This window comes from Ambystoma mexicanum, chromosome 11 (assembly GCF_040938575.1).
Source record: "Ambystoma mexicanum isolate Mex_15411 chromosome 11, UKY_AmexF1_1, whole genome shotgun sequence".
Taxonomy (NCBI): domain Eukaryota; kingdom Metazoa; phylum Chordata; class Amphibia; order Caudata; family Ambystomatidae; genus Ambystoma; species Ambystoma mexicanum.
Window position 1 is genome coordinate 466,720,541 of NC_090934.1, and position 27,853 is coordinate 466,748,393.

General features: G+C 43.4%; 1 protein-coding gene across 3 annotated transcripts in view; it reads left to right on the plus strand.

Annotated features, from left to right (window-relative positions):
• Positions 1–27,853, plus strand: part of TP53I11 (tumor protein p53 inducible protein 11) — a 901,622-nt gene that overhangs the window by 779,594 nt on the left and 94,175 nt on the right. For all 3 annotated transcript variants that reach the window (XM_069623306.1, XM_069623308.1, XM_069623307.1), the window contains one exon: positions 6,861–6,957. In XM_069623306.1, coding sequence (XP_069479407.1) covers positions 6,861–6,957 — 97 coding nt within the window. The remainder of the gene's footprint in view (positions 1–6,860; positions 6,958–27,853) is intronic.

A 27,853-nucleotide genomic window follows, 5' to 3' on the forward strand; every position in this document is an offset into this window, starting at 1 on the left:
GACTGGGCACGGGAAAGTACAAAGCTTTTCACACCAGAATAGATTCCAGGCCAATAGAATTAGCTTATTACCCGCACCTGTGTCTAGGCTTTCCCTAATTAGGCACCTGTTAAGTGAGAGTGGGCACTTTCCAGCACCATCCTCTTGTGACCTTTAGGGACCATAAACTGATATCTAGGAGTAGCATCAGGGCTAAGATCACCCCTATAAAGGAGCCATGCTTTAGAAAGAAGAATGGTCCCCCCTTTGATTCTTCACCCTTCTTCCGATAACACATGTAGAAAACACTCTGCTAGCAAGGGGTCTTTCTGTTGAGCAAATGCTAAATCATGAATTATCTCAGCTTCCACACCAAGAGTTTTTGGTTGTATTGCCTCAGGGGTTATTGGGGAATCTTCATCTGCCTCCCCAAAGCATATTCCCCATCTCTATTTTATCTGCTTTCCTCATTGCCTCCATTTTGGGAAACACAGCTCTCTCCAAGATTCTCTGAGCTATTATTTTCTATTCCATCTTAATTTGATATGGCTCTTTCCCACTGTTTTCAATTAAGATCTTCACATCAGCATCACCTCTATAGTCGGGGATCTATGACGGCTGCTAGGACATCTAGGCCATATCGCTAAGCTAGGCCAGACTTGCTAACCTAATGTAAGTGCTTGAGGAGGTACTAGAACCAGGTCAGTGGGAATTAACATTCTGTCTCCAGATTGCACCAATTATCCCCTGCTACTTCATAGGTTGAATCCAATAGATTATTCTGCAGCTACTAATGGATTGGAGGTTCGGTGACTACTTTTTTCAAATTTGAGGGTTCCCCAGTTTGTGTAAACTGAGTCCGCTCCTACTCTTGACACCATATGTGAGGAAACAGGAATGAGACACTCAAAGAGATGACTCATGGTGTTCGGGATAGACTTTTATTAAATAATAAAGGGGTTTGGAAAATGCCTCACTGTTCTTAATCTTTGAGGTATTACCCTACCTCAACCAGAAACAAAGGGTCTGTCCTGTATCAAGTTGTCCAAAGCAAAAATGTCCAGTGTCCAAACTCCTATTCAATCCCTCTCATTCTAAAAGTAACCCTTAAAGTGTTAAGAGCATTATCCTTGGCTTGGAAAGTGCACAGAAGTTCAAGTTCAACAAAAAGGTATAAATCCAACAAAGGTTCCAAATGGATAATGTTCACATTTCCAGGGAATGACTCTGCCCCACAGGTGTCTCTCCACCAAAACAAAAGTTCAAAAGAATAACCAAGTTTGTTGTAGTCCAAGAGGATAACCCCTCCTCTTGCTGTTGCAATCCATTTCAGGAAAATGTACTCCCTTTCCCCTGGTCTTTTCCACATTCAATGCAATTCAAAATCCTAAAGGGTCGCAGACTCGCAAAACACCTGGTATGCTCTCCTGCCAGGTTACTTTACTTTCAAGATCTGAAGTCATATGCTCCCTTCCCCCACCCAAAGTTCTTCTTATGACGGGTGTATTTGTATCTCCCCAAATACTGGGACTATGAAAATCAGTTTATGTAAGGTGTAGGAAATGTGCCTCCCCTTCCAATTAGGGAATGCCTTCTCCAGCTCCCTCCCAAGGCCCTGACCTTCCTTTGTGGGCTCACCAGCTTTTGGAGGGCTCCCTTGGCATTATCTAACACTGCTCAGGTCCTTCTCTGCTTCCACTCTCTCTCCGCTGTTGACGGCGTGTTACTGTGGCTGTTGGTGGTCTGCACAACGCTCCGGCTTCCCATGTCAGTTCGAAGCTCCTCCTTTGCCTCGCGTTGTGCTTTGGCATCTCTCCTGCCAGAGGGAATGTGTGCTGCTTCATTGCCTCGCTTGCCAGCTCTCTGGAGTCTTCTCTACGGTTCTCCCACATCTCCTTGCTCGCCTGTGCACTTGAAAGCTTGACTTCCCCGGCAGTGGCTAGATGGTTGGATCTCCCTGTTGCTCTCAGCTGTTACATCTTTGAACTCCCACTTCAAGGAAGGGAGCTGCTCAAAGCCAATCAGCTTCCACCAAGCACTAGACTGCACCTTCTGATTCAGGCTTGTAATCTTCATTTGGGTAGTCCTCTTTCTCATTTGTCTTTCTGTTTGCTACAGAATATGGAAAGATGCTGTGAGGAGGCGTTGCGGGTTGTTGAAGGGGATTATCACAGTATGGCATCAAGGAAAGAGGAAAGGAGGGGATATCCCTAAAAGGGAAAGGGAATACCATGTCACATCTGATGATTCATGTACCTCTCCCTGATGGTTGCCTCCCATCATTTGATCCTCCCTTGCATAGCCACCCCCAGGGTCAGGATCAGGTAGTGGCTGCCATCCCCTGGCCACATGAGGAGAGGCTACTGGCATGAAAGGAATGTTGTAAACATCAGATTCATCACAGTGCTCAAAACATAGTAACACTGGAGCATGCTCTAGATACAAGGCCCAGTAGGAACGACTGAAAAGGAACAGATGTCTTATTGTATTCTTGTTTAAGTTTGTTCAGTTGTAAGGAAACAATCATAAACACACAATGGTAAACAGACAGCCAAAAATCACATATAAACACTATAAAATACATTCACTAAGAAATAAAATCTTCAGATAAAACAATTTGTCCAAGAGCATCCTTGCCTCAGGCAAATTAATTTTTAAAGAGAAAAAGGTTAAAAGCATGATTAAAAGTTGAACATGCTCATAAAAATACAATCCATCACTTATAAAACAAGCATTGGCAATGCCAATAGTTTTGGTGTTTACTGCTGTTTTTTTGCATTTTGCGTTAATAGGCTTATATAGGGGGTTGGGCGGGGGGTGGTAAAGAGAGATGGTTTAGGGTAGGGGTAAAGAGAGTGGGAGTAGGGTGGGCAGGGGTAGAGAGAGGGCAGGGCGGGTGGCTGGGAGTAGAGAGAGGAGATAGGGTGGGTGGGGGTAGAGCGAGAGCGTGTGTAGGGGATTGGTAGTGAGTGAGGAGGTGGTGTGGGGTAGAGAGAATGGGGAAGGGTGGGTGGGGTAAAGAGCGTAGGAGGTAGAGAGGGGGTGGTGGGGGGCTAGACAGGGGGGAAGTGTGGGGCTAGAGAGAGGAGGTAGTGAGGGGATAGAGGGAATGGGGCAGAGTGGGGAATAGAGAGTGTGAGTGTGGGTGGGTTAAAGAGAGGGGAGGGAAGATGAGCGGTGGTAGGGTGGGTTTAGAGAGACTGGCATGGACAATGGCAACACTTTGGGCTTTTGTGTATGCATGCCAAAGGCACAAGTGCAACATGGTGCAAGTACCTGGGCACCTAATAGCAGTGTTTGTCAAATGCCTAATAATTATACACACACCTAAACCGTTGGCTTTGCCCACGCTTGTTTTTAACAGGACTTCAGTAGTGGACAAGCATAATGCTTATTAATGGAGTGGCTGAAGACAGACCCGAATTAGACATTTTTATTACACCAGTAGCATGTTTACACCTCCAGTTAAGTCATTAACTCTCAGAAAATTGCTTTAGTTTGGTCCACAATATGTGTGTATTCCTCAAGGGAAGCCTGGCTCTGATTTAAAAGACTTCGATGTGAAAAAAGAGAGAAACATCGCTGAAACACCCCTTGTCAAATGCATTTGTTTGGCTAATGGCCACAGCTGTGACCGCTAAAGCTCTCTGGAACCAGTGAACTGCACAGAGTCGAGTCCCACCGACCGCCATGTGGGACTCGCCCGGCGCTGGGTGCCGCTCTCTGCTGGACTCCATTTCCACCATGTTAAAGGGGTAACCTGCATATGGGCCGATCATCGAGGGGATGACTGGTCTACTCTCAAGGAATCCCCTACTGAGGATATGTGCCTTCATTAGAAAAGCCTGATCTGCTTTTAAGTCATGGCCAGGTCCCTTGACTATTTTATAGTAAGGGTGGGGCGGCGGCATGTTTGTATTTGACCTTATATTAATGGCTGCCCCCCATCAATAAGTACATTAATATATGATCAAGGCACGCATGGGGACGGGGTATAGGTGGATCATGGCTACATAAATGGACATATTGGTAGATTGATAAGTCGGGAGCACAAGGAAGACAGCACACATGGCAGCAGCTTCTAGGGAGGAATCGGGGGCAATGGGGGAGGGACAAGCCATCCCACACTGACCCCCAGGAAGGGAGTGCTGCCTGTGCCCCAGTCTCCGTCTCGAGAAGAGCTCACTCCGCGGCTCCAGCATTGAAAGTCACACAGACATGTGACTGTGACAGTTTCCTTATTAGGAGAATATATGTTAAACAATCCACTATTGTATTATATTGTGCGTTGGTACTTGGATGCCACAGCATTTCCAGTTGTACTGCCAACCACAAAGACTGCTTCTTGGCACCCCTTTCTTGACTGCAGCAATTGTGTTGGCGATATTTTTGTGGCCATGCCACCAAAATGAGCCAAAACCAATAAAACACAATGGGTAAAATCCACATGTTTTGTAGTTTCCTTAAGGCTGGACAGAATCCTTCAATATGCTTTTCCTAAACCCAACACCCTTTTCATAAACAGAACCAATGGCCAAGAGTTAAGTCTTGCAACAGAAGGTAACGGAGGAGGGCTGGTGTGAACTGCAAAAATACTCTATCTCTTATTACAGGTAGTATAGTTCTCTTCCTTGTATAGTTATAAACTGGGATAAGGAAGAAAAAATGGCCCAGGGTTTCCAAAGTCATTAAGCAAAATGGCCATCGGTCACAGTCGGTCTCAAGCCCCTTGTAAGAGTAACCAACCGAATTGAGCTTAATGAAATTAATTCTCGTTAGCAGCAAATTCCTGCGTTGTGACAAACGTGGGCTCTAATCCAGGTAGGACTCCAATCTATTTGGAGGTGAGATTGTGAGATGAGTTTTATTTGCTGGTTTTCTCATATCCATATCTTCTCTACTTTAAAAGAACAACCATGGGGATGGGGTGGGTGTGAAGGTAGGAGCGGTGGATGAAATGGAGTCTCAGTTGGCAAAGTTTAGGACGGTCCTGGGGGTGACAGCTGTGCCTTTTTGAGGGACATGTTTTAATCTGTTTTAGATTTGTATTTTTAATTCTCTTTATGTGCCAAATATCGAAGAAATAAAATGGGCCTTACTGGTTTATTAACATAAAATTAGGGCTGTCTGTAGAAAGCACTGTTTCGGGGGTGAAGAGGAAATACACACACATTTACCGAGTACTGATGCCAAATAGATTGTTTGCAAACAGACTGATTTTTAAATAGATGCCATTAAACATGACAGTAATGGACTTCCCTTTTCTCTGAGGGGGTACCACTTCTTCACAGGTGGGATTGGCGCAGGTGAACTCCAAGACAATTCAGCTTGCAATGTGTACTTTGTAAATGGTCAGTATTATTCGTATAGGTGGTGTGATGCATTTGTGAAATGCAATATATGCACACGTGGGTTCTTAGCGTTGTAGATGAAGCAACAATAATTGAGGAAGACGTTTTCTCTAGCACACGCCAAGCTGAAACACTGCTAAGTTATCCCAACTAAGGAAAATAAGGAACAGTGAGACAATTAGCCCAGGATAAACATGATCTGCATGGGGGGGGGGTGCTAGGATTCATGCTCTGGCTTTCGTTATCCCAAACTTCACAAGCTAGACACAGGAACACATTATCTGTCACTTCTCAAAAGTCTCAAGAGCACAACAGATATAGCTGCAAAGTGGTTCAAAGATTGTGCACAGGTGTGCATATGTGTAGCTTAGTAGAACATCAAATATAAAGAAAGGGAAACAATATGTGTATTTAAATCTGTGAGTCAAGTTGATCCACCAAGACTGCCTCTGTGAAGTTCACATAGACTGCAAATCCATATATCGAACAGCTGTGTTACTGTTTAGATAGCACACCAATTAGGTATTTATCCGCAGGCTCTGTTCTCATGTTGCTGTGAAGGTTAGATGGGTTTAGTCACTGATGACTGGTTTAATATAATTTAATCTGTGCTTGAAACTTCACACTTTTGATTGTAAAACAAAAGGGTCTGGTTGAATCAAGTGTATGTCAACACAGGAGCCCAGCTAGATGTTAAAGCACGGGGCCTCGTATTTGTAAGAAGACTTCACCACTCCATAATTCTGCCTCTGAGGAAAAGGGGAGCACATGTTGGATCCAGAAGGTGTCCATGTGTGCTGATTAAATCTCCCCCCAATAAGTCCCCTTTTTGTTTCTCTGGGTTACGTCCCTTTAACCCTTTTCTGAAGATAGGCTCTAAGCCACATATGTCTCTGTGCGGCCAGGGACATGAGAGAATGAAGGCGGTGCTTTGTCCCTAGTCGTAAATAAAAGGTGGTGTCGTGATTGCGTTGCCATTGTGTTCAGATATCTATGTAACAATTAGGGGTGACGGGCTCTTGACGCAGAAAGGATAGCGGATTCATTTTGTCAAATGTGATGAAGCAGAAACTGGAATGGGATTCAAACAAGTCAGGTGGCTCTTTCTTGCTTCTAATAGTGGGGAATGAAAGCCAGGGAACTTGAAGAATGAACGTTGGAATACATGGGTATCACACTGTCAATCTACTGTCACTTTCTGTAATATGGAGCCAATGTTTCTTTCACATTTCTCTGACCTACTTTTGTATATTATTCTGTGCAATTTCCATTGCAATGGGGTGGAGAGTGGAGACGAGTCGATAACCTTTAAGCATCACTAAGGCCCTGGATTTTGGGGAACATATCAAAGCTGGCGTCCATGCAGAAAAGATGAGGTGTTGCATCCAATTTAAATTTGCAAAGGGTAGACCACATCGTGAAAGGATACTTCTAATGTGAATGCCTTTTGAGGGCAGTTGGAGTAAGGTCACCTTAAAGTAGGGACACAATAGCAACTTCATTCCTGTCTTCTCCTTTAAATCCCTGCAGGCCCTCACCTTCCCAGATCAACTGTACGATGCCGTCTTTGATGAAGGTTCAGTTAGCAGCAAGACCTCCATCCGACTGTATGGAGGTGCTCTACTAAGTGAGTATCCAAGCATGTTGGCAAAAGCTCTAAATATCTCACCCTCATATCTATTCCCTGAGCTTGTGGTGGAAGTGAGTGGGAACTATGGGAATGATGTTCCATTACTTTTATATGCTTACTCTTCATAGTTCCACCAATATTTATAACCATTATGACAGTTCTGGAACTTTTCATTTTGCAGGTAAAGCATAACTCTTAATTTTACTTGAGGGACTTTTAGAGGCAAAACACTTAAATTGATCACTCACTGAGATTGTAAGCAGTGAAACAGCGTTGCTTTAAAGGACATTTAGGGAGGGATTTTGAAGAAGGGTTGGAGTACATATGTATTACATTATACATCTTTTCTTCATTCTCAAAGGTTGTGGCAGTAACTTGATGACCAAAGCATAGTTCTTATGTCATAGATCTTTGTATGGTTTTGGGATTAACATGTTCCCCCTAACATTTTGCTGAATCGCAGGTCCGTGAATGTATTGTTCACATACAAAACTGTACAACGAACCCACTTTTATCTAACCTGATTCAAACTGTACAAAACATTTTAATTGCATTTAATAAATCATAGGCATATGGTTAAATTAAATAAGCTAAATCTCTTATCATTTTACTCAATACATAAATATTTCATGCAATATGTAAAAATAACATTTAGAAAATCTAGGATGTAGTGTTCCAATCTAAAGTGCAAGGTTATCCTCTCATATTCACTCTACACAACAATTCCTAAAGTGCTCAATTCCTCAATTGATTAAATTGCTTTTGTGCTATACAATGTCATTAAAAATGGACTCCCAATAACAAAAATACCATCATACAGTTAATGAAGTGCACAAATTGGTTGCATGTCCCAACATGTTTCATTATGCGCAAACTTCAAATAAATCTTTAGAACTTCATCGGGGGCAACAGCCACCAACAAAATGATTCTGTTACGAGACCTTAGCCAGATTTCCAAGGCGCACAAAATTCATGCACATTATTTAACACATTGGTCTCTAAATGCACATTTCAAGCAAAATAAAAGTTCATTTAAATACACATAATATTGCAGCTCAATTCTCTTGTCTAATGCAACTTCTCTTGTCTTATCCCACCCTGTGCTTTATTGTCTGGAGCAAATTTCAATGTTCATAGCGAGGAGATCATGATGAGGACACAGTCTTCATTCTCTTAGTTCCTCACCCTGACAAGCACTGCCTGATATGTGCATCTATCTGTAAATAACCAATACGTCGATAATCAATCTATTGTCTGCAATTAATTCCAAACACTATGTGCGAGTTTTAGTTTTTCAATAAATTCATGAAATCAGCAGACTTAATTATGTTCTCTACTGATGAAAATATTTTAATGTCTGTCAAAAGGCTGCAAGAGAGACCAGAGTACTGTTAACGTAGCCTCTCATGTGAGATTGTCCCTATCGTATTCTCAAGAACCCTAGCTGCTGGCGTGACTGGTAAAAAAAAAAAAAGTACTTAAAACTTTCAGTTTTCATAGATGTTACTGACTCTTCATTGGGCGTACTTGGCTCTGTGTTCCCTTCCTGTGTAGCATTCCTATACATCTTGTCATTACTTCTCCCTAAAAGACCTAGACACACTCATTGTAGCAGCGCACATGTTCCGTCGTAATCCACGGTATCTCGCTTTCTCGATAACTGCCTTCTTTGAACGACCACGGAGGCTACTGTTTTAAACCAACCTTCTCTTATGGCATTAAGGTGCTTATGTGGTGCCATTCGGAGGTACTTTTCCTCTTCCAAAATCACAATCTGGCAAAACAATAATTTGGGACTCCTCGACAGTTACACGCCGTCATAGTAACTTCTCGTTCGGGGTTTGACGTTTTATTCAGATTATCAATGCCTTCCATTGCTCAAGAAATAGAACCTGTGGCCTAATTTAACATTTGATCTTGGACCACTCGATATTCTTATTCAAACCTATCCTATCACTTTGTGTAAAAAAAAGAAAAAAATAAAAAATCTCCTTTTCTCAAAAACCTTTCATTATCAGTGACTATGTCTCTTCCTTTCATCTGTTTGTAAACTATTGTCAAACGCAGATATTCAGCATTGTTTTAATGCCACAAAATGATTTTATTTTTGATACGTCTTTTGTGTTCAGTAATCCTGTTCCTGATTTGCCTCAGTCTTTTTCGAATATACAATAATCTGTAGACACCAAATGGCATAGGCTACTGTGTTACAAATGATAAAAGCCTGTTGTTGCCATGGGGGTAGTAAGGCCCAAACCACAATCAGCACTTCTTTGTGTAGAATCACATCACTTACATCTCCCACCCGCAATCTAATTAATTCCCCATAATTTCCGGGGGATGCCTTTTATTGTTTTGTCAGAATTCAATTATGATTTTTCATAAGAATTTCTTTAAGATTCCTACTACTCTTAAAGGCACATATTGACGAATGCATCATCATATCACTGGACTGGAAAACCTTCCAGTTTTTCATAGTAACTTTGTTATGCCATTGGACAGGCAAGAGAATGTGCTCATGAAGACGAGTTTATCAGATTCTTGTCTCTTCTGAGCATATTCTAAGATGGCTTCCCTATTTGTGTTCAAGACCCTTTCATGTGTATTTGTTTCTAACTGCTTAGGATGTCCCTGTAGGGTCAACATTTTGTTTAAGACATTAGCCGTCACATAAACGCAACTTACTCCTGGACCACTTTGAGGTCATTATAAGCATTATTATGTATTACTATTCTATCTTTGTTGTGCCAACCTAGTTCCGTAGAAATGGAGCACTGTACAAGTCATAGAGCAAAACACTGGTAGTGAGATTTCAAGAAGTCACAAGCATCTCCTGAAGACAGCACAAAAGCATACTTTAAAAAAATGGTTGTACTACTGTAAGCACTTTTGATACTTACCATTAATTTAATATTCACTCTACCACTAGGTTTCTTTACACTTGAACAATTATACATATTGAAAGAGGTAGAACCATCGACAAACAATATAAAATATCCTCAGAGTAGACCACGGTGGAACACCTACATGGTCTCCTCTCCTGCACTTTTCCTAGAAGTTCTGCAGCCTGAAGTCATCAGACCAATAAATCTGAACTGAAATCTGCTTTGACCAAAGGCAAAATTAAAAATGGTCCTGGACGACCCCTTTCGTCATACAACCCAATCCACTTGGGCATCTACCTGCTGAAACTCGGAACACGTGTTGCTCTAAGGTACCACCAGGGACGTCATTTGGGGGTCGCCAGGGGTCGCAACTGCGACCTCTGTGGTGTCCCTTGCGACCTCTGTGGTGTCCCTTGCGACCTCTGTGGTGTCCCTTGCGACCTCTACTAAAAAAAAAAAAAATTTTTTTTTTTTTTTTTTTTTTTTTTTTTTAAAGTTATGCAAGCTCCTGGGCTGTGGCTCTTTACTTCTGGGGTGGCTGGCTTTCTTGTTCAGGCCCCTTAAAAAAAAAGACTTGAGGCACTTGTTCTTATTTTTCTTCTAACACTTTCAGCACTGACCCTAAATAAGAAAGAATAGGAATACCAAATAATGTGTCTTTCTGGAATTCTATACAGTAATTGCTGGCCTCATTAAATGTTTATTTCAGGCACACTTCAGGGGGTGAGTCACTGATTTAGTCTGTTCTTAAACGCCTCACTAAGCCTAAGCCGTTCATCCTTCTGAGGTCGATAAATGAGTACCAACACAGGTTGGGTGATATTGGGTGTATATTTTTTCTATATAAAGCGCTTAATGATGTGTTATTATATAGCACTTACGCTTATCATTTGGTCATGGACGTCTGCTTGCATACACAGTCATTTGGTAATACGGGCCAATAAACACTGAACTTAATGATACATATGGCGATCCATTCTTGTCTGAATGTACATCATATAGTGATATCATAACTATATTTTTCATAGTGTACAATGCTATGTGATGCCATTTCCTGTTTCGTCAACGGGTGAAATGTCGTGTTCCATCGCTACCCGCTATATCACTTTGGGGCGGGGTCTAATGACATCACTTCCTGTGATGTCATCAGAGGGTCAAGGGTCGGGTGATGTCACTTCCGCTACCCCTGGCATTTTGGTGAAATGACGTCCCTGGGTACCACCCACCCTTTAGTCCCTCCACGGTAACCGTTTCATTACTTTTTGGTGCACTTCTGTCTCTGGCCTAATAACTCGAACTTAGCACCTATGATGTGATGCCACTCATTCCAGCCAATCAAGGAGCTTGTAAAGTGGGCATTACCATACAGTAATGTCTATTTTCTGAGCCGTAAGCAGTAGGAAGTTGTAATTTTACTCTCAGGGCCCAACACCATTGTTTGCCTCCCTACCCATTGCCCCTCCACCCGCCTCTATAACAACCATCATGCTTCCCTATGAGCAAATGTGTGTTCTCTCTCGCCTTCTCTCTATCTCTCCTCTTTCTTGTTCTCTTTCTCTGTCCCTCTCTGTCTCTTTCTCTTTCTTTCTCTCTCCTCTTTCTCTCTCGCTTTCTCTTTCTCTCGCTCTGTCTTGCTCTCTCTCGTTATCCCTCTCTTTTTGTCACTCCCTCTCCTTCCACCTCCCTCTACCTCCCACTCACCCTCTCCTTCTCCACCATGGAAATGGAGAAGGGGCTAGGAGTAGTTTCTTTCTCTGATTTCCATGCTGGCCATTTTCTATATTTTATGTTATCTTAAGGTAGCACCCACCCTTTAGTCCCTCGACAGGAGGGACAACAAGCACACTGTTTCTCAAGTAAAAACCTGACATAGTGATAAAAGCTATAAACCCCACAGTGAGGGGCATTACCAACCGATGATGGCACCAATTGTGTGAGCCTGTGATGGGCCCAGGCCCATTATCTGTCCATAATGCCCGCACTGAGGGGGATCTTCCTTAAAAGAAATTCAGATCTTTACATAAATGTCATACACAATTACTCAGATTGCCATCCTCTGAAGGTTGCTGAGATGATTTGCCCCTATCCAGATTCAGGTTGGTACAATGCAGGTTACACCTAGATGTGTCTCTCCATCGAAAACTTACCTCCTTGAATTATCTTGCTTGCTCTCACTGAGATCATGCACTTCAGTAAGACATGATCTGAGTGCTTGAGCCGTGTTGCTGTTCATAATTGAAGGTTACCCTGAGTTAAAATCTGCCTCTGCTGTATGGAGGAACCTTAGAACTTAGAAGGGAACTGGCGCACTCTCTCATCACAGTGACTTGATATTGCTGCATTTTACCAGCTTCAGAGGTAATGCATATTTAGAGGGCAGTTATCTCTTTCAGGTCAGTGCCACACAGAACAATAGAGGGGGCACAGCCTAAATTGCTTTTATCATATTTCATCTAGGTAGTTATTCATCATAGCTATTGCATTGTGTGGGTGCCACATAGGTCTGCTCACCAAACTTTCATGCTTATAGCTTAGTGGGGGCAACATCATGGTTTCACCCTCACAAAGCTGGCTCAAAGATCAGGAAAATAATGCAGACATGTCCTCGACCCCCATAAAAACGATCCCCACAAATGCAAATATCGAGAAAAATAGAAATATGCATGTTCATACATTAAATGAATTCAAATTATATACATTTCCACTCTCATATTTTACAATTAAGTTTCTCAGACATGTATGGTTTTCAGGGAGACTGTGAAGACTAATGAATATAGCCTTACAGACTGAGAGAGGGGTCATTATCATGGGATACTGACTCACCACCAAGTTATGGCCTGCGGTGAAGCTGCTAATTTAATAATGAGAAAGTAAACACATTCAGTATATTAAATGTGCTTTTATTTTGTAGTATTTAAATAACATGGTTGTCTTCCTAATTTGAGGGTTTCAATTCCAAACTTAGTTGAAGAAGAGAGGTTTTACCAACATGAATTAGGGGTTTTATAATAGTACATGGTTTTTCTATAATAAAGTGAAAGCATTTTCCTGTTTTTGTTTTCTCTTTGGTATTTTAAATAGGATGTTAAACCAAAAAAAACAATTCCTTCAAAAGCGGAAGTATATTGTTAAAAAAACATATTTGTTGGAAATTGCATAATTTGTTTCCCTGTCAGCTTTTGAAATCAGAACGTTTAGATTGGAGTCAATAGCAGTTATTGTCTGCACTCTGAACCTTCTGATTTGTTGAGAGGAGGTCAATAACGATCTCCAAGTGCTAATACTACTCTTTTTATTTGTAACATTAGGTAGATCTAAAGTTAGAGACTGGGGAAAAAAAGATAGGGCCTCATTCCGAGTATGGCGGTAAGGGATAGCGGCTACCGGTAACGAGACCGGTGGCGGTGATCCCTTACCGCCATACTCCGAGTTCCCTTTGCGCCCTCGCCCTTAACGCCTGCTTTGAGCAGGTGTTAAAGTCGAGGGCGCAAAGGGGCCTCCAAGCCAATATTTGCCGTTATTTGCATCTTCCCCATTCCCTACGGGGGCTCATTTGGGAATGGGGAAGAGCCTTGGTGAATGGGGAATTACCGCCCTGCCAACCTTGGAATGGGGCGGTAATTCCGCCATCCACCAAGGCGCTGCCGGTCCGGGTACGTCGTCAACCAAGGCGTTAATAGCGCCATTGGTTAGCGCCGTACTCGGAATGAGGCCCATAGTTGTATACTGCTGTTTTTGACACATAATACTAGCCAGATGAATGGTAATAGCAGATGAGTTAAAAGAGATGAGTTAAAAGAGAAGATGGCCACGCAGTTTACAAATGAATGCAGTCATCCTGTACTCAGTTTACAGAGGAATCGGTGACAGGGTTATATCAGAGCGGCCGAGATGCCTAATGTTAATGGGAACTGCCGTTTAATGTTAAAATGCATCGCTTCGTTGAGTTCATCCATAGAAAGGTCCAAAATGCATGTGGTCACCTTTGATAACCTTGTTCTAGAGACGTAAAACAAGACTCTCTTTTCCAAAATATAATCTCAAGAAAAAGAAAAAAACGTAAGTTTCACCTAACATTTCTAGCAAAAACTCAGTAGCTGCACAGGGAAGAAATATATTATAGTTCCAGTCTTTGAAAACCACATTGGAAGTTTCAAGTCCTGCTTGAGAAGAGAAAGCTTTCGCGTGAACAAATATTCTCACTGTGAGAAAAAAACAAATCATTGAAAGTTATTTAATCTCTTTCCCTAAGGTTTATGGGATGCTTGCCCATTCCATTTCTGTTTTCCTGGACTCCGCGAGGTCATAGCTAGCTCCTGATATGCGCCATTGGTATATCTCTGCAGATCGATCAAACCTCCTGAGTCACCAAGTAAAGCAATGCCAATGCACAGCGTTCTTATTAACCCTTTAACTGCCAGACTGTTATGCAAAAAGGACGCGCGTACTCATCCTTGGCTCTTAAGGTTTGATTCTCTCATCCGCTTGCATTGCCTCCTACCTTTAACTAAACCACAGATATCATGTGTAGGTCGCAACAGCAAAGCTGTTGATACCTTATTGGATTGTGTCTAACCATTTGGTCATGTGTTTTTGGAAAGCCTTTGCTCAGTGGGATGGGTCCTGAGTCACACCGCACTTGCTTGACAATATTACATGCAGCACTGGAATATGTGTTGTGTCTCTTTAGTTTCAGCCACTCAAGCAGGGTTTCTCCAAAGGCAGCTGATGTGCCAGGTTATCCGGGGCTGATCTGGCCGTTTTCAGTGAACTACACCAGAATTGTGCAACATCGTAGCTTAATGGGCCTGCTGAACTGGGAGCTTACTGGGAATGTCTAACTGGAGTCTTACAGGGAATGTCCAAATGGAAGCTTACTGGGAATGTCAAGATTACTAAGAATGTTAACCTGGAACTTTGCAGCTAATGTCAACCTTACTAGGGGCATACTGGGAATTACACAAGTACTGGGAATGTCAAATAGGGAGGCTACTTGGAATTTGAAGCATGCAGGGAAATGGGAAGATCAAATTGGGACGGTAATGGTAATGTCAAACTGGGAGGCTACTGTCATGCCACATCATTACTTAACATGACATACGTCGTCATGTCATGATATATCATTGCACAGTTGCACCCACTGGGGATGTCGAGCATGAGCTGGCTGGGAATGCCATCTTACTTGGAATCTGTAAGCGCTAAACTAAACACTAAGTTTAATAGCAATGCCAATCTGGGAGATAACGAGGAACGACAAGCTTACTGGCAAGTGCAAACTGAGAATGTGCTTCAGTTTCAAATTGGAGTTTATTGAGAATACCAAGTCTACTGGCATTGTCATGCTGGAAGTTACCTGGGACTGGCCAATGGGGTGCTTCCTAGGGAGGCCATGCCATGGCATAATGTCATAATCTAGCATGAAATGACATGACATATAACGGGCGTACCCGGTCCTCACATAACATATAACATGGCATGGCTTGCATGGCATATCAAGAAATGGCATGTCATATTGACATATAATATAGCATGCCATGACATACCGTATTACTTTATTGGCATATGATGACGTGTTGACATATGGCAAAGCCTTATCACATGATATGACATATCAAATGACATGACATGACCTGTCGTAATGTCTCAGGTCGTGTTCTGTGATGATATTAAAGTACCAAGTGACCACCAGCATGGTAGTATGTGCTACAGAAATGCAAATTATTAATTAATGAATGCAAGCACACATGTATTAATTCATTCATTCCATGTGTAAACTATGGGTTTATGGGGTTGCCTGAAGTTTGCATCTAGGACTACTTTGACAGCGGGCCAGAAGTGCCGCTCTTAGAGCTAGCAAAGGCATGAGATTTACGCTGATATTCGCACTGGTGCATGAAAGGAGTGTTGCGGCTGGTGCAGTTACCACATTTGTACTGGTGTTAGTTCCAATGCCAACACTGGTGCAAACGGTGCTAGTAACTAGGCTAAAACCAGTGATATTTCTTCTTTGGGATTGGGCTACAAGTAGCAATGACTGTGCAATGTCTGCTCCCTTAGCACTCAAACAAAGGCACGCATTCCGTAGGTGCTTCCAACGGTTCCTGTCAGGCAGTGTAACCATGTAAAACCCTGACATATTTAGAGACGTCACTGGCAGTTCCACCAGCGCAAATCCATCACTAAGACCAGAGAAAAGTGTGACATTACTGCCATGATTCGACAAGTAATGGATGTCAGATTCCAACAAGACCTGTCAACTTTGAGGCTGGCTGGGCCTGGCATTCATCCCACCACAGTCAGCTTCCCAATAGAATATATTGCCAATGGGTCGAGGCTATCACTGCTTGTAGCAGCCTCCATACCAATTGAATTGAATTGATATTTTATTTCTATCGCGCTCGTACACAAGTGTGTCAGAGCGCGACAAGGCAAGGGAGGGGAAGAGGGGCGAACAAAACAATCATACTAGGCCCAATGACATTGAGTATGTGCAAGTGCATGGGAGAGGGGGAGGGGAAACGTGCATGGAAGGGGGGAGAAGTGGAAAGTGCGTAGCAAAGGAGAAACAGATAAATAATAATAAATAAATAATAAAGGCAACAAACAGTGGTAGTGCAGCCAGCAAGTGGCAAGTGCTGGGTTTAAGGCAGCAGACTGGGTAGGTCTGATAAGTGCAGGAAGAAAAAGGGGGGCTGTATGGGTACAGATACAGACCCAGTGCAAGGGGTGGCCTGGAGGCAGTGCGCAAGGGTGGCAGGGTGAGCAGGTACCTTGGCCCAGAGGACAGAGGGTGGCAAGGTCCACAGTGCCAAGAGAGAACAGATCAGCAGGGGAGAGGGAGAGCAAAGGCAGAAGCAAAGAGGAAGGTCTTGAGGTGCTTCCGGAACCAGAGATGGTTCTCCTCAAATTTTAGAGTGGCACGGAGGCTGCTCCAGAGGGAGGCCCCAGCCGAAGACAGAGATCTAACCCCAGCTCGTTTCTTAGAAAAACGACTGACCCTGAGGGAGGTAGAGGTAGAGGAGAGAAGAGCTTGAGAGGGGAGGAATTTGAAGAGGGATAGCTGAAGGTATTTAGGACCAAGGCCCCAGAAAGCTTGTGGACAATGCAGAGGGTTTTGGATTTAATCCTTGCATACACTGGGAGCCAATGGAGAGATTTCAGAGCTGGAGAGATACAATCCCAGGGCTTGAGGCCAAGGACAAGTCTCACAGTCCTGTTCTGGATTCGTTGCAGACGGCAGAGAGTAGAGGTAGGTAGATTTAGAAAAAGGCTGCTTCAATAGTCCAACCTAGAGAGAACCTGAGCTTGGGAGACAGTGAGCTTCTGGGAGAAGGAGAGGAAAGGCAGAGTACCTCTGAGGAGGTGCAGTAGGAAGTTTGTCTTTTTAGAGACATCAGAGATGTGGCAGAGAAGGAAAGTCTGGAGTCAAAGATGACCCTGAGGTTCTTAGCCTCGCAGGTGGGGGTAGGAGGACGGTCAAGGGAGGCCTGCCAGAGAGTGAGGGGAAAGGATGGTGAAGGTGGGCTGATGAGGAGGATCTCTGTCTTGCTGGCATTTAGACAGAGATCTTTGGCGGAACACCATTCTTGAATGGCAATTAGGTAATCAAAGATGAGAGAAGGAAAGGAGGTGGACAAGGGCAGCCTGAAAATGAGTTGTGTCAACAGCATAGCACTGGACATTTGAGCAGAAAATGGCAATGCAGTGGGCGGGAGTTTCCAGGTGTTGGTTGAAAAGCCAGGGCGAGAGGTTAGACCACTGGGGAAAATCACAGGTAGAGAGGGTGATAGATGATAGGAAGGACCCAAGCTGGACCTGGAGGGCTGATCAGAGAGGAAACAGGTCAGCCAGGCCAGAGCCTGATCAGTGATACCCAGGTTATCACAGTGACGGTTGGGCAGGATGGTATGGTTGACCGTGTCGAAGGCAGAAGATAGATCGAGTAGGATGTGGACAGAGGGAATGCTAGAGACAAGGTTGGAGAGCAGATATTCATGGATGTTCATGAGAGCAGTTTCCATGCTTCTGGCAGCTCTGAAGCCAGACTGGTGGTCATGGAGACGGCCAATAGAATCGAATGACAGTTAAGCTGAGAGATGGCCAGCTTTTCCAGGAGTTTGCCCAGAAATGGAGTAATGGAAATTGGGCAATAGTTAACCGGACAAGAAGGATCAGTGGTGGGTTTCTTGAGAAGAGGATGCACAACGGAGTGCTTTAGAGGGGAGGGGAAGGACCCTGAGGCAAAGGAGTGCTTGCAAAAATTGGCAAGGACTGGAGCGAGGGTGTCAATGTGGTCCTTGATGATTTTAGAGGAACAGGGATGAACCTGTTTTGATGAAGCTTTCATCGATCGGACTTGTATAGCGACCTCATCAGGGGAGAAAAGAGGAAAGGACGAGAAGGACGTTGGGGCATGGCTGAAAGAGAGCCAGCAAGCACAGATGGAGAGGGGAGAGGAGGAGAGGGTGGACAGGATGTCCTGGGTTTTTAAGATAAAAGAGAGGTCGTAGAACCCCATGGAGAGAATTGACCCCCCCCCATCCTTTCTTGCACCACCAATACAAAATAAAATCTGCTGGGAAGAGGCAGCTGTTGCTAAAATTCATGGGTTACGTGAACACAATGGGCACTGGCCAGGATGTGGTGACAAAGTGGAAATGATGTGCACATTTGTCATAATGTTAACCATCAATGGTGCTCTAAGTTTGAATCATGGAGCTTTGCCATGATGTGCCAACTGTGCATAGTCTAAACTGGCAATGATCTACTAATTGGACATTAGGTATTTTGATTGCTGGTCATAATATAAACAAATAATGTGCTACATGGGTTTTTGGGGAAACCGGCACTGATGCACGAAGAGGGCATTAATGTAAACTGTTAATGATGTGCTAGCAAGCTTCTTCACATACATATATATAAACACGCAGAATCCTAATATTTATTTATCCAAATAGTTGGTTTCCTATTAGTCTCATTGATACTTTACTTGTACACTGTAAAGGACTATTGTAAATGTGACTAAGATTGACCTGATAGATTGGGGGGAAGATTTGCTGACTCTAAATCAAATTTCTTATAACTAAGCCATATTCTAGAGGAAGGAATGCGTGGCACTTGTAGTTAGTTAATGATTGATGGCAGAAGGGCCTATTTCAGTCCAGTCGATAAATACCTGAGAGTCCCTTCCCCCATGTTGCAGAATAGTGCTTCATTCTAAATTAGCGGATTTGAGCGGAACTGTAGTTGTAAATAAACGTACACGTTAAAGGGGCCTGTTCTTTGATTCCCCACGACGGTTGAGTGGGCACTTCATTTTGTTAATTTAAAAAAGAGAGCGAGAGCAAATATAAATAATTTAGGTAACAAAGTGTTTGTGTTGCAATGTCTTTTAGTAGCAGGCTTGCTGGACTCTTACTCAGTTTAAATGAGGCTGTTGACTCATTTTTGTTTATCGATTGTTGTTGTCTAATGTGTCTCCCGCCATGTTGAAAGATAAAACGCTGCCGAGAGTTTTTGTGATGCCAGAGAATACAGGGCAGTGTCTCTTCGCTTCAGTTTTTTTTTTCTTTGATGGAAAAAAGGCTGTGTGCCGTGCCCCCCTTTAAATCCACTGTGGAACTCCCTGGTAAGTGCTAGCCAGGTGTCAGTCACTCAGCATGCAGCATTTTGAAAATGCGGAGCTGCCGAACCTCGAATGCAGCTTATTGCAGGCCCTCACCTGAAAGGCACAGCGTGGCACGGCTGGGCATTGGTTGCTTGTAGATCCCTTGCTGCTAATTGCCCACCCACGGCCTCCCCTGTTGGCTCCCTGCCTCCCTCAATGTGTTCTTCCCTCTATGATTGTAAAGTGCTCCGTTGCTTCCCGAAGCTAGGTCTGCGCTGAAGAAATACCTAAATAATAATAATAATAATGCGATTGCATCACATCATTGATTTCATTTGATTAAAAACAAAACAAGGGTATCATTTCAAATCCTTCGACAAAACCTAAAATTTAAATACAATCCGTTTCAAACCAGTTAATGTATCCCCTCATATTTTATTGAATCGTTTTCATTTAACTACAAACCATTAGTTCTGAATTCTTGTGCCTGGCCCCAAAACTTGAATGCGGAGACGATTAGGCAGCTATATTCTTTAAATGAGGTCCTCAATCAAACTGTGACTAGGTTGAGGTCATTGCACAAAGCAAAAAAGTGTCACAAACTCTTGCTCTTATCAGGGTCACTGCACATCACACTCTTTCCTGTAGGGGAATATTGAATTGCCCGGCTAATGCTCCCAAAGTTTCAAACTGGTTTAATCGAAGTTTTAAATTGGGCCTTCTTCTGATTTTGCAAAGAAATAAGGCCAAAAGAGGGGCCATCTTATGTTCAGCGGGAAAGATTTGTGTGTTCTTTGTGGCATGGTGCTTGCTTTGCGGGTAGTGTGCATGGCTGCCACATGCAGTTTTGTTCTTCTTTCAAGGTTGAACTGCTTTCTTTTTACTACTCATACATTCAGGATATTTTAAAGTTAGGTTTCTGTGTTTACAATGCATTGCAAAACAGTTGGCCTTAAGTGCCTCCTTAAAGCGTCCTTGTAAGGAATAGGCACCAGCTGTCTGGAATGTGTTGCCCTTACCATTTGCCTCCGTTGCACAGGATTCCTAATCTCAGAATATTGGCCTTTTCCATCCGAATCCTACAGTTTTACTGTAGAACAGGTGATATATCTGAATACCGCCTTTTTCACTGCTCCAACTAATTGTGACACTTGCTTGTGAGTAAACCTTTTACCTCCACTCACAATGGCAGTAATGGTGCAGGTGAGATGACCTCATGCAGACACATGGCCACACCTCAATGGTGTCCTTTGGAATCCAGAATGGGGTGTAACCCAAACCTAAATTAGGCTGTGAATTCCCATTGCCACTTGCAGTAACTATAATTCAGTTTGTTGGTATTAGCAAGTGTAATACCTCCAAACTTGTCACATGGCCCCAGTCTCAGTAGGTGGCTAGGGAAGTGGACACATTTTTCTTCACAACTAAAAAAAAAACCTCTAGTTAAGGAACGTGTTTTGTCCTTCAGGGCTTTCTGCTGGGAGGTATAAGTGCCCACATTGTGTGTCACTTCCTACACAAACTCATGTCCAAATGCCATTCCCTTGGCAGAAACCGACTCTCCACGTTAGCCAGCTCTCTGTCAGCTTTGGGTCTATTCTATGCCGGGTATCCCTCCATGAAGAGGTCTGCTTCTGCAGTACCATTCAAGAACTCTGAGTCACAGTCATGTTCACTTAGGTATTAGGGGCATGGGCCTCCATCAAATCAAAGACCTTCGCCATGAGCCTATCACATCCAGTAGTCTGTCCTAGCAGCCTTCAGCCCCTTGTCCAACTCTTTCATTGGGTCTTGGTTCCCTTAGCTATGAAGGCAGTAACCTCGGCATGTAGTTCAGGGATCCAGGCCATCTAAGACTAAAGGGTGCCAGCGGGACATTCTTAACTCAATCTAGCATGCACCTCAACATTCTTAACTCAATCTAGCATGCACCTCAACCAAATCTCTGGATATTCTTGAAAAAGAGGTGCCGTGGTGGGTGTACTTGCATGAAAAAGGATGATCTTCGTAGGATCAAATATGTCTTCCAAAAAGTGGGCTACCATTTCCTCCATGTCATTCAACGGTGGAGGTTTCTGGGGACCATGCCCACCATTTGGCACATTCCTCTCTGAATCACTCACCAACCATAATCTGATGAGCAGTGCACTTCAATCTCACCACAGCTTGCTGATTAATAAACCGTCACATACAAATGTCTCCTGTGGGTATCTTTCCACATGGCCTCTATTCACCGAGCTCCCACACCCTCATTTTGCCACACTTCCCGAATCTCTCACCTGCTCATTTTTTCTGTGTATTCGTGCAGGATCTTTGTGCATTGGCACCCTACAGTGCTGGTCATCTTGGCCCTCTTACCCTTCACGGAAAAGTCCACTGCCTTCAGCAGATTGCTGCACGATGGTCTCTACATCCCCTGCAAACCAGTAGCAACCCTGTTTCTCATACCTTCCTGGGCTGATCCCTCTTAACTCGGCGGGCCTGGCCTTATACTGTCACGTAAAGCTTTACATTCAAATTTCAAATTTCTTCTCCATTTTTTAGATAGCCTTGCCCACCACTTTTTGTTTGAACTATAAATTTGCGTTTTCACACTCTCTCCCTTCAGTTTCCAAGAATATTCTCCTGATCTTTATATTCTACCCAGAATCTTCTAAAAAAAAAAAGGGCACCATGCTTGCACCAAGGCCCTAGCCAGGGTCCCTGTCATTGTCCCCTCACTAAGCAGAACCCATTCCCTATTCAATGGACTCATCTTGCCTATAACAAACATGTAACACCCCCACTGAAGGGGCCAGCATCTCCATTGGCATAATCTTCCAAAGTGGCCACTCGTCCGGCGTCTGTGCACCAATATAACATCAGTTTAATGTAATCTGCATTTGCTTGTGGACCTCTCACATGTTTTCTCAACGCAAGAAGATCCCTCTAATCAGGGTAGCTCCCATATGCCCCATTAGCACGGCAACCCAGACAAACTCCCATTGTAGACCAAAGCTCCCTCATCCAATTCTTGAGCTGGCCAGTAGTTGACTCGCCCCTGCAATATGGGGAAGCCTAAATATGTCTTTGCACCCTGGCTGTGGGGTTGCTGGTACTCTGCCTACCCAACTCTTCAGTGGACAATGTGATCCACAATGCAGGTAAAGCATCTGGCTCAATAGGTAGTCCTACCCACCTGGGCTGCCCTCATTTCCATACACGAAGCCAGCCACCACCTGCTTTTACCTCAGACAAAGCCATTCTCACATGCTTTCACACACTCACAGCCTTTGTGCAACAGTAACCCTTACATTTGCTTCCACGATTGAGGGGTGTAGGCATTTGTCTGTCTGGTGAGCAGCACAAAAGAAGGGGAAAAAAAGGCAAGGGGAGTTTGCATGTATGCTGAGTACAAAGTTCGAGGTTTGCATAGGTTCTTGTTGCTATGTGCATATAAAGCTGCTGTACAATAGTAGCCTCTGTGCCTTGCCATAAAATCTTTTGATCAGAATGTAGACATTGTCCATCAGAATCCTTTGCCGTGTCTGTCCGAATCATAGTCTCAGATTGCTGACAAATCTTCTGTTTATCTGGCCAGTGATTGGACTTTGGCAAACACCAAAGTTTGACTCCTCTGGGAACAAATCGTGCATGCTAGGAAGGCCTACGGCTCCACCTTTATCATCCTGTTAAAAGACATCTGCATCCAAAAGCCTGAGAATGAATTCATGGCAATCTAAAAAATTGCTTGAAGGATGTCTGGTAATCTCACAAGCCGCCTTCTACACGCGTGAGACTAGTCTTAGTCTTGAAAGCCCTCACCGATCAGCAACTGGAGGGGACAGACTCTGGTGCTATAACAGCACTAGCCGATGATAACTCCTAGACAGAAGTATTATTTGCTGTTGTATTAATGTTTCTCAAATGCAGTTATCTGTGTCGTATTATTAGTTATTTTAGATGCTTAATAGCACTTTACACATGTATGGTTTTGTAGCCGAGATAAAATGTGTTGAATTGGTTCAAAATATGGACAACTTGATGGTACAATAATAGGGCATATTCCGTAGCAGTCTGCCATTGCAATCCCAGTGCAACATATGGTGCATTGACCCGGGTCCCTTCAGGTCCTTTCAGCGTGCTCAACTGGTTAGTTTGCTTGTCTGCAGGGACATCATTCAAGGTTTGCGAGGAGTCGCAACTGGTCTCCCTTGCTACCCCTGTGGTTCCCTTGCTACCCCCACAATCACGGATTAAAAAATCACGGTTTCCACAATTCGAACACTTTCAGCCGTGACCCTAAATGAGAAAGATTAGGAATACCAAATCATTTGTCTTTCTGGAATTCTATACATCAAAGGTTTATTTCAGGCACACTTCAGGGGGTAAGTCATTGATTTCGCCTGTTCTTAAACACCTCAACTAAGCTTCTCATCCTTCTAAGGTCGTAAATGAGTACCAACACAGGTTGGGTGATATTGTATGCATAATTTTTCTATATGAAGCGCTTAAGTGTAAGTGCTTTATAATAACACATTATCATTTGGCCATGGACGTCTGCTTGCATTCACAGTAATTTGTTAATATGGGACTATACACATTGATCTTAATGATACATATGCTGATCCATTCTTGTATGAAATGTATATATCGTTAGCATATTTTACATAGTGTACTTAAGAACAATGCTATGTGATGCTACTTCCTGTTTTATCAAGGGGTGAAAGGTCATGTTCCATCACTTCCCCTGATTTCACTTTGGAATGGGCAGAGGTCAAGGGTCGTGTGATGTCACTATCGCTAGCCCTGGCATTTTGGTGAAATGACGTACCTGAATGTCGGTAATGGTTGTGGTCAGGGTTTGTGTTCTGATCTGTTAGTTATGTCATCAGAATGTTGACGTGCCTGAATCATGCACCATTTGTGTGCATAGCTTCGGCGTGTATCCAACTATGGACCTGAGAGAACGTGTCAATGGACAGCTTTTCACATGCCATTGCTATGGACACATCAGCAGCAATATCATCTGTAGTCGGGACCTGTGGGTTCCATGTGATAAAATCGCGGCAAAAAATGCAGTGGTAACAAAATATCGCGGCAAAAATGCTGCCATTTTTGCGCCACAATCCATGTCAATCATGCGGGGGACACCCCCGCAACCCCCGGACCCATTATACCATTTAAGGGGATCCTTAAATGCTCCACTTAAATGGTATAATGGGGCACACTTTTACCGTGTCAAACCACAGCATTTTTGCCGCTATATTTTTTTAGCGCGACATTTTGCCGCAATATTATTACCTGATACCGACCTGTGTAGCTGTGTACAGTACCATGATTGTGCATTTTACACCAGTACCACAATGAATCAAATTCTATAACTAAATAAATCTACCCGAATATCTCCCAGTCCTTTATGGTTGTACTCTCATTTCCTGAGCCTAATCGGAGGAATAATGCATGTCAATATAAGTTATTTCATAAAAATGTTTGAATGTTACTTCATATTTACCCAAAGCGCACATTGTGTCCTGGCCACGCCCCTTTCCAGCAATTTCGTGCTTGCTACACGCTCATCCAAACTTTACATGGCGTCCTTCCATCTCCCCAGTCCAAAATGTGCAAAATTACTACACACACATTCCAAATACGCTTGCTGTCCTGCCCTCTCCCAAATCCAAAATGCATGCATGTACGACACGCTCATTTAAAATGTGCTTGCTGTTTTTCAGTTTCACCAATCCAAAACATACACATATAGTACACACTAATTCACAATGTGCATGCCGCCCTGCCCTCTTCCCAAACCAAAGCGTGCACATGTACTACACATGCATTCAAAATGGGTTTGCTCTCCTGCCCTCACCACAATCTATAACGTAAACGTATACGTACGTGTAGTACACACTCATTCAAAATATGCCTGCTGCCCTGCCCTCTCCCCACTACTACACATTTACTCCTCACTCTTTCAAAATTCACCTAGTGCCCTACCATATCCCCAATCCAAAATGTACCATTGTAGTGCACACTCTTTCAAAATATACATGCTTTCCGGCTAACCTCTACACAGCCACCAACTGAGCTGCATTTGCTGTCCTCTACCCACCCACAAATCTGCAATATGTCTGCTTTCGTGGTCCCGCTTAAATCCTGCTCTGATACATCATGTGCCTGATGTCTGGCCCTGCATCCAACTAGCAATACCAGAAGGCCTAACTCGCACCACCTCCACAATTCTATACATGCTTGGTCTCCCATGTACATCTAAAATAGAGCTGCTGCTGACTGCCAGGTGCCACTCAAAAAGATACTCGGTGTCCTAAATGTCCCCTTCAAAAGCACATTTTCTGTTCTGGACTTATATTTGATCTACTCTCTGCAACCAACGTATACAAGGAAGGTCCCTCCTCCCCCATTTAAATATTTAGCATTAAAACCTTTCCCTCCATTCAAAACCGGTTTGTTGCCTTGATCCCAACATTTAATAAAAAACAAAAAGAGGCTCCTCTCCCACCTCTTTTCACTCCACCCGAAACACACCCTGCATCGTTTCTCCTTTCAAAACTTTACTACCCTCGACCTCATTCCCACTTTATTCCCAAAGATAGAGTAAAAATATTCTAATGACAATTATAAATCTGGAAAATATTGGAAAATATTGTTAACCATACTAATTTACGAATTGTTATAATATGCTAGAAACAATGTCATATCTAAACAAATTGTAAATGCGAAATAATACGTTAATACTACAAAGATTTAACAAGTATAACGTCAACATAACTTACCTTAATTCATACAATCTTCCCAGGTATATGAGAGGTGGAAAAAGTCCTGCATATTTTGAACCACCCATTCCAGCTGCAAACAGCCATCTCGTGGACTAGAACATAATTTTACAACATATCCAAATTATGGTGCTTTTAGTGCAAAGCTAGTTAATTTGAATCACTTTAGTACTTTTTTTAAAATGATTTTTATGTATGGTTTTATTTTTTCCACTATGTTTTAACCAGTGTAAGGCAGACCACCAGATAGCCAGACACAATTAAAAAAAACGATCCTCTGAGGACAAAAGCTTGGTGCACCTCTTGCAAGGATAACAAGTCTTAATTAATACACGAAAAGGAAAAACGTGCCAGAGGGTGCCTCGCAACCCAACTGCCATGGAGTGCACTGGTTAGTTCAAAGCAAACAGGACATTGTAAAATACAGTGTTGTCATTCGTGATACATCCAATATATAGTATTTATTCCCCACCCTCATTGGCTACCCCCTATGTACATACTATCAGTCCCCTATAGTACCTCAACTGTTTGGCTGTATCTTATCTATTCAAAACCCTCGATACATGTTCTTCTACCCTGCCACCTTGGGTTCTGTGAACGTGATTGGCTGGCATTTGAGAATGTTTCCCTCCCAATGGGCCACATCAGGTGATATGCACTTGGTAGTTGACATGAGCTAGGTGCATACGTTCAAGGTCAAATGTATCCCTCTGGAATAAAGGCACACTTCTCTTGATCTCAGACACGCATGTGCCCCAGCCGTGCCACCCCGGCGCACACCTAGATTTGTTGGCATCACCCCTTGCACCTCGTAGTACAAATCCCAGCGCTCCCCCTTGGCAGCTGCCCCTCCGGGAATATTACCTGTGCCTCTCCAGGAGCATGCTAACCATCCATTGTGGGCATCTACAGTTCAAATAGGATAACCATTATCCAGGGGGGTGCGAGTGCCCTAAATCTGTGTTGGGTTGTTTTGGCAGCAGAGACCTCTGCCCTGGCTCCCATGGGGGTGTCCTTTGGTACAGGCACAGCCCTACCCATGCTCTGCCATTCAAATTTCTTTCTAGTTTCACAGGCCTGCAACACAATACAATTATGTTTTATCTATCTGGCCCGAAGGACTCCTTGTCTAGCCCTCATGCTGGGGAATGGGGTGGGACAATATTTCAGGACTCATTGCCATGATGTGCTGCTGATTCCACGGCATCCCGTGGCAACTATGCCTCACATTAATATAGTGATACTTCAGTATTTCTCACAGCCTGGACTAGGCGTGGTTGTTGTGTTATTCGTTCTTGTATCAATCATAACTATTTTCTACAACACATACACACACACCCCCCTCTGGCCCTACTTAAAGCTCCATTACTAGCTACACAAATGCCCCATTTGCTGCACTCCAGTTTGCATATTTCACCTTTCTACATTCGCACATGTCCACTTCTGCATGTAATTAATATATTTTGCTCAACCTAAATCGCCTGGGGGGACATAAGAGCTTGACATCCATCCCACCATTCCCCCCTTTACTTAATCCTATATTATGTAACTCAGCTTCCTCTCAAGCCCTACACACATGGTGTACGCTTTCCCCATTGGGCATATTGATCCAGTGTACATGTGAGTTA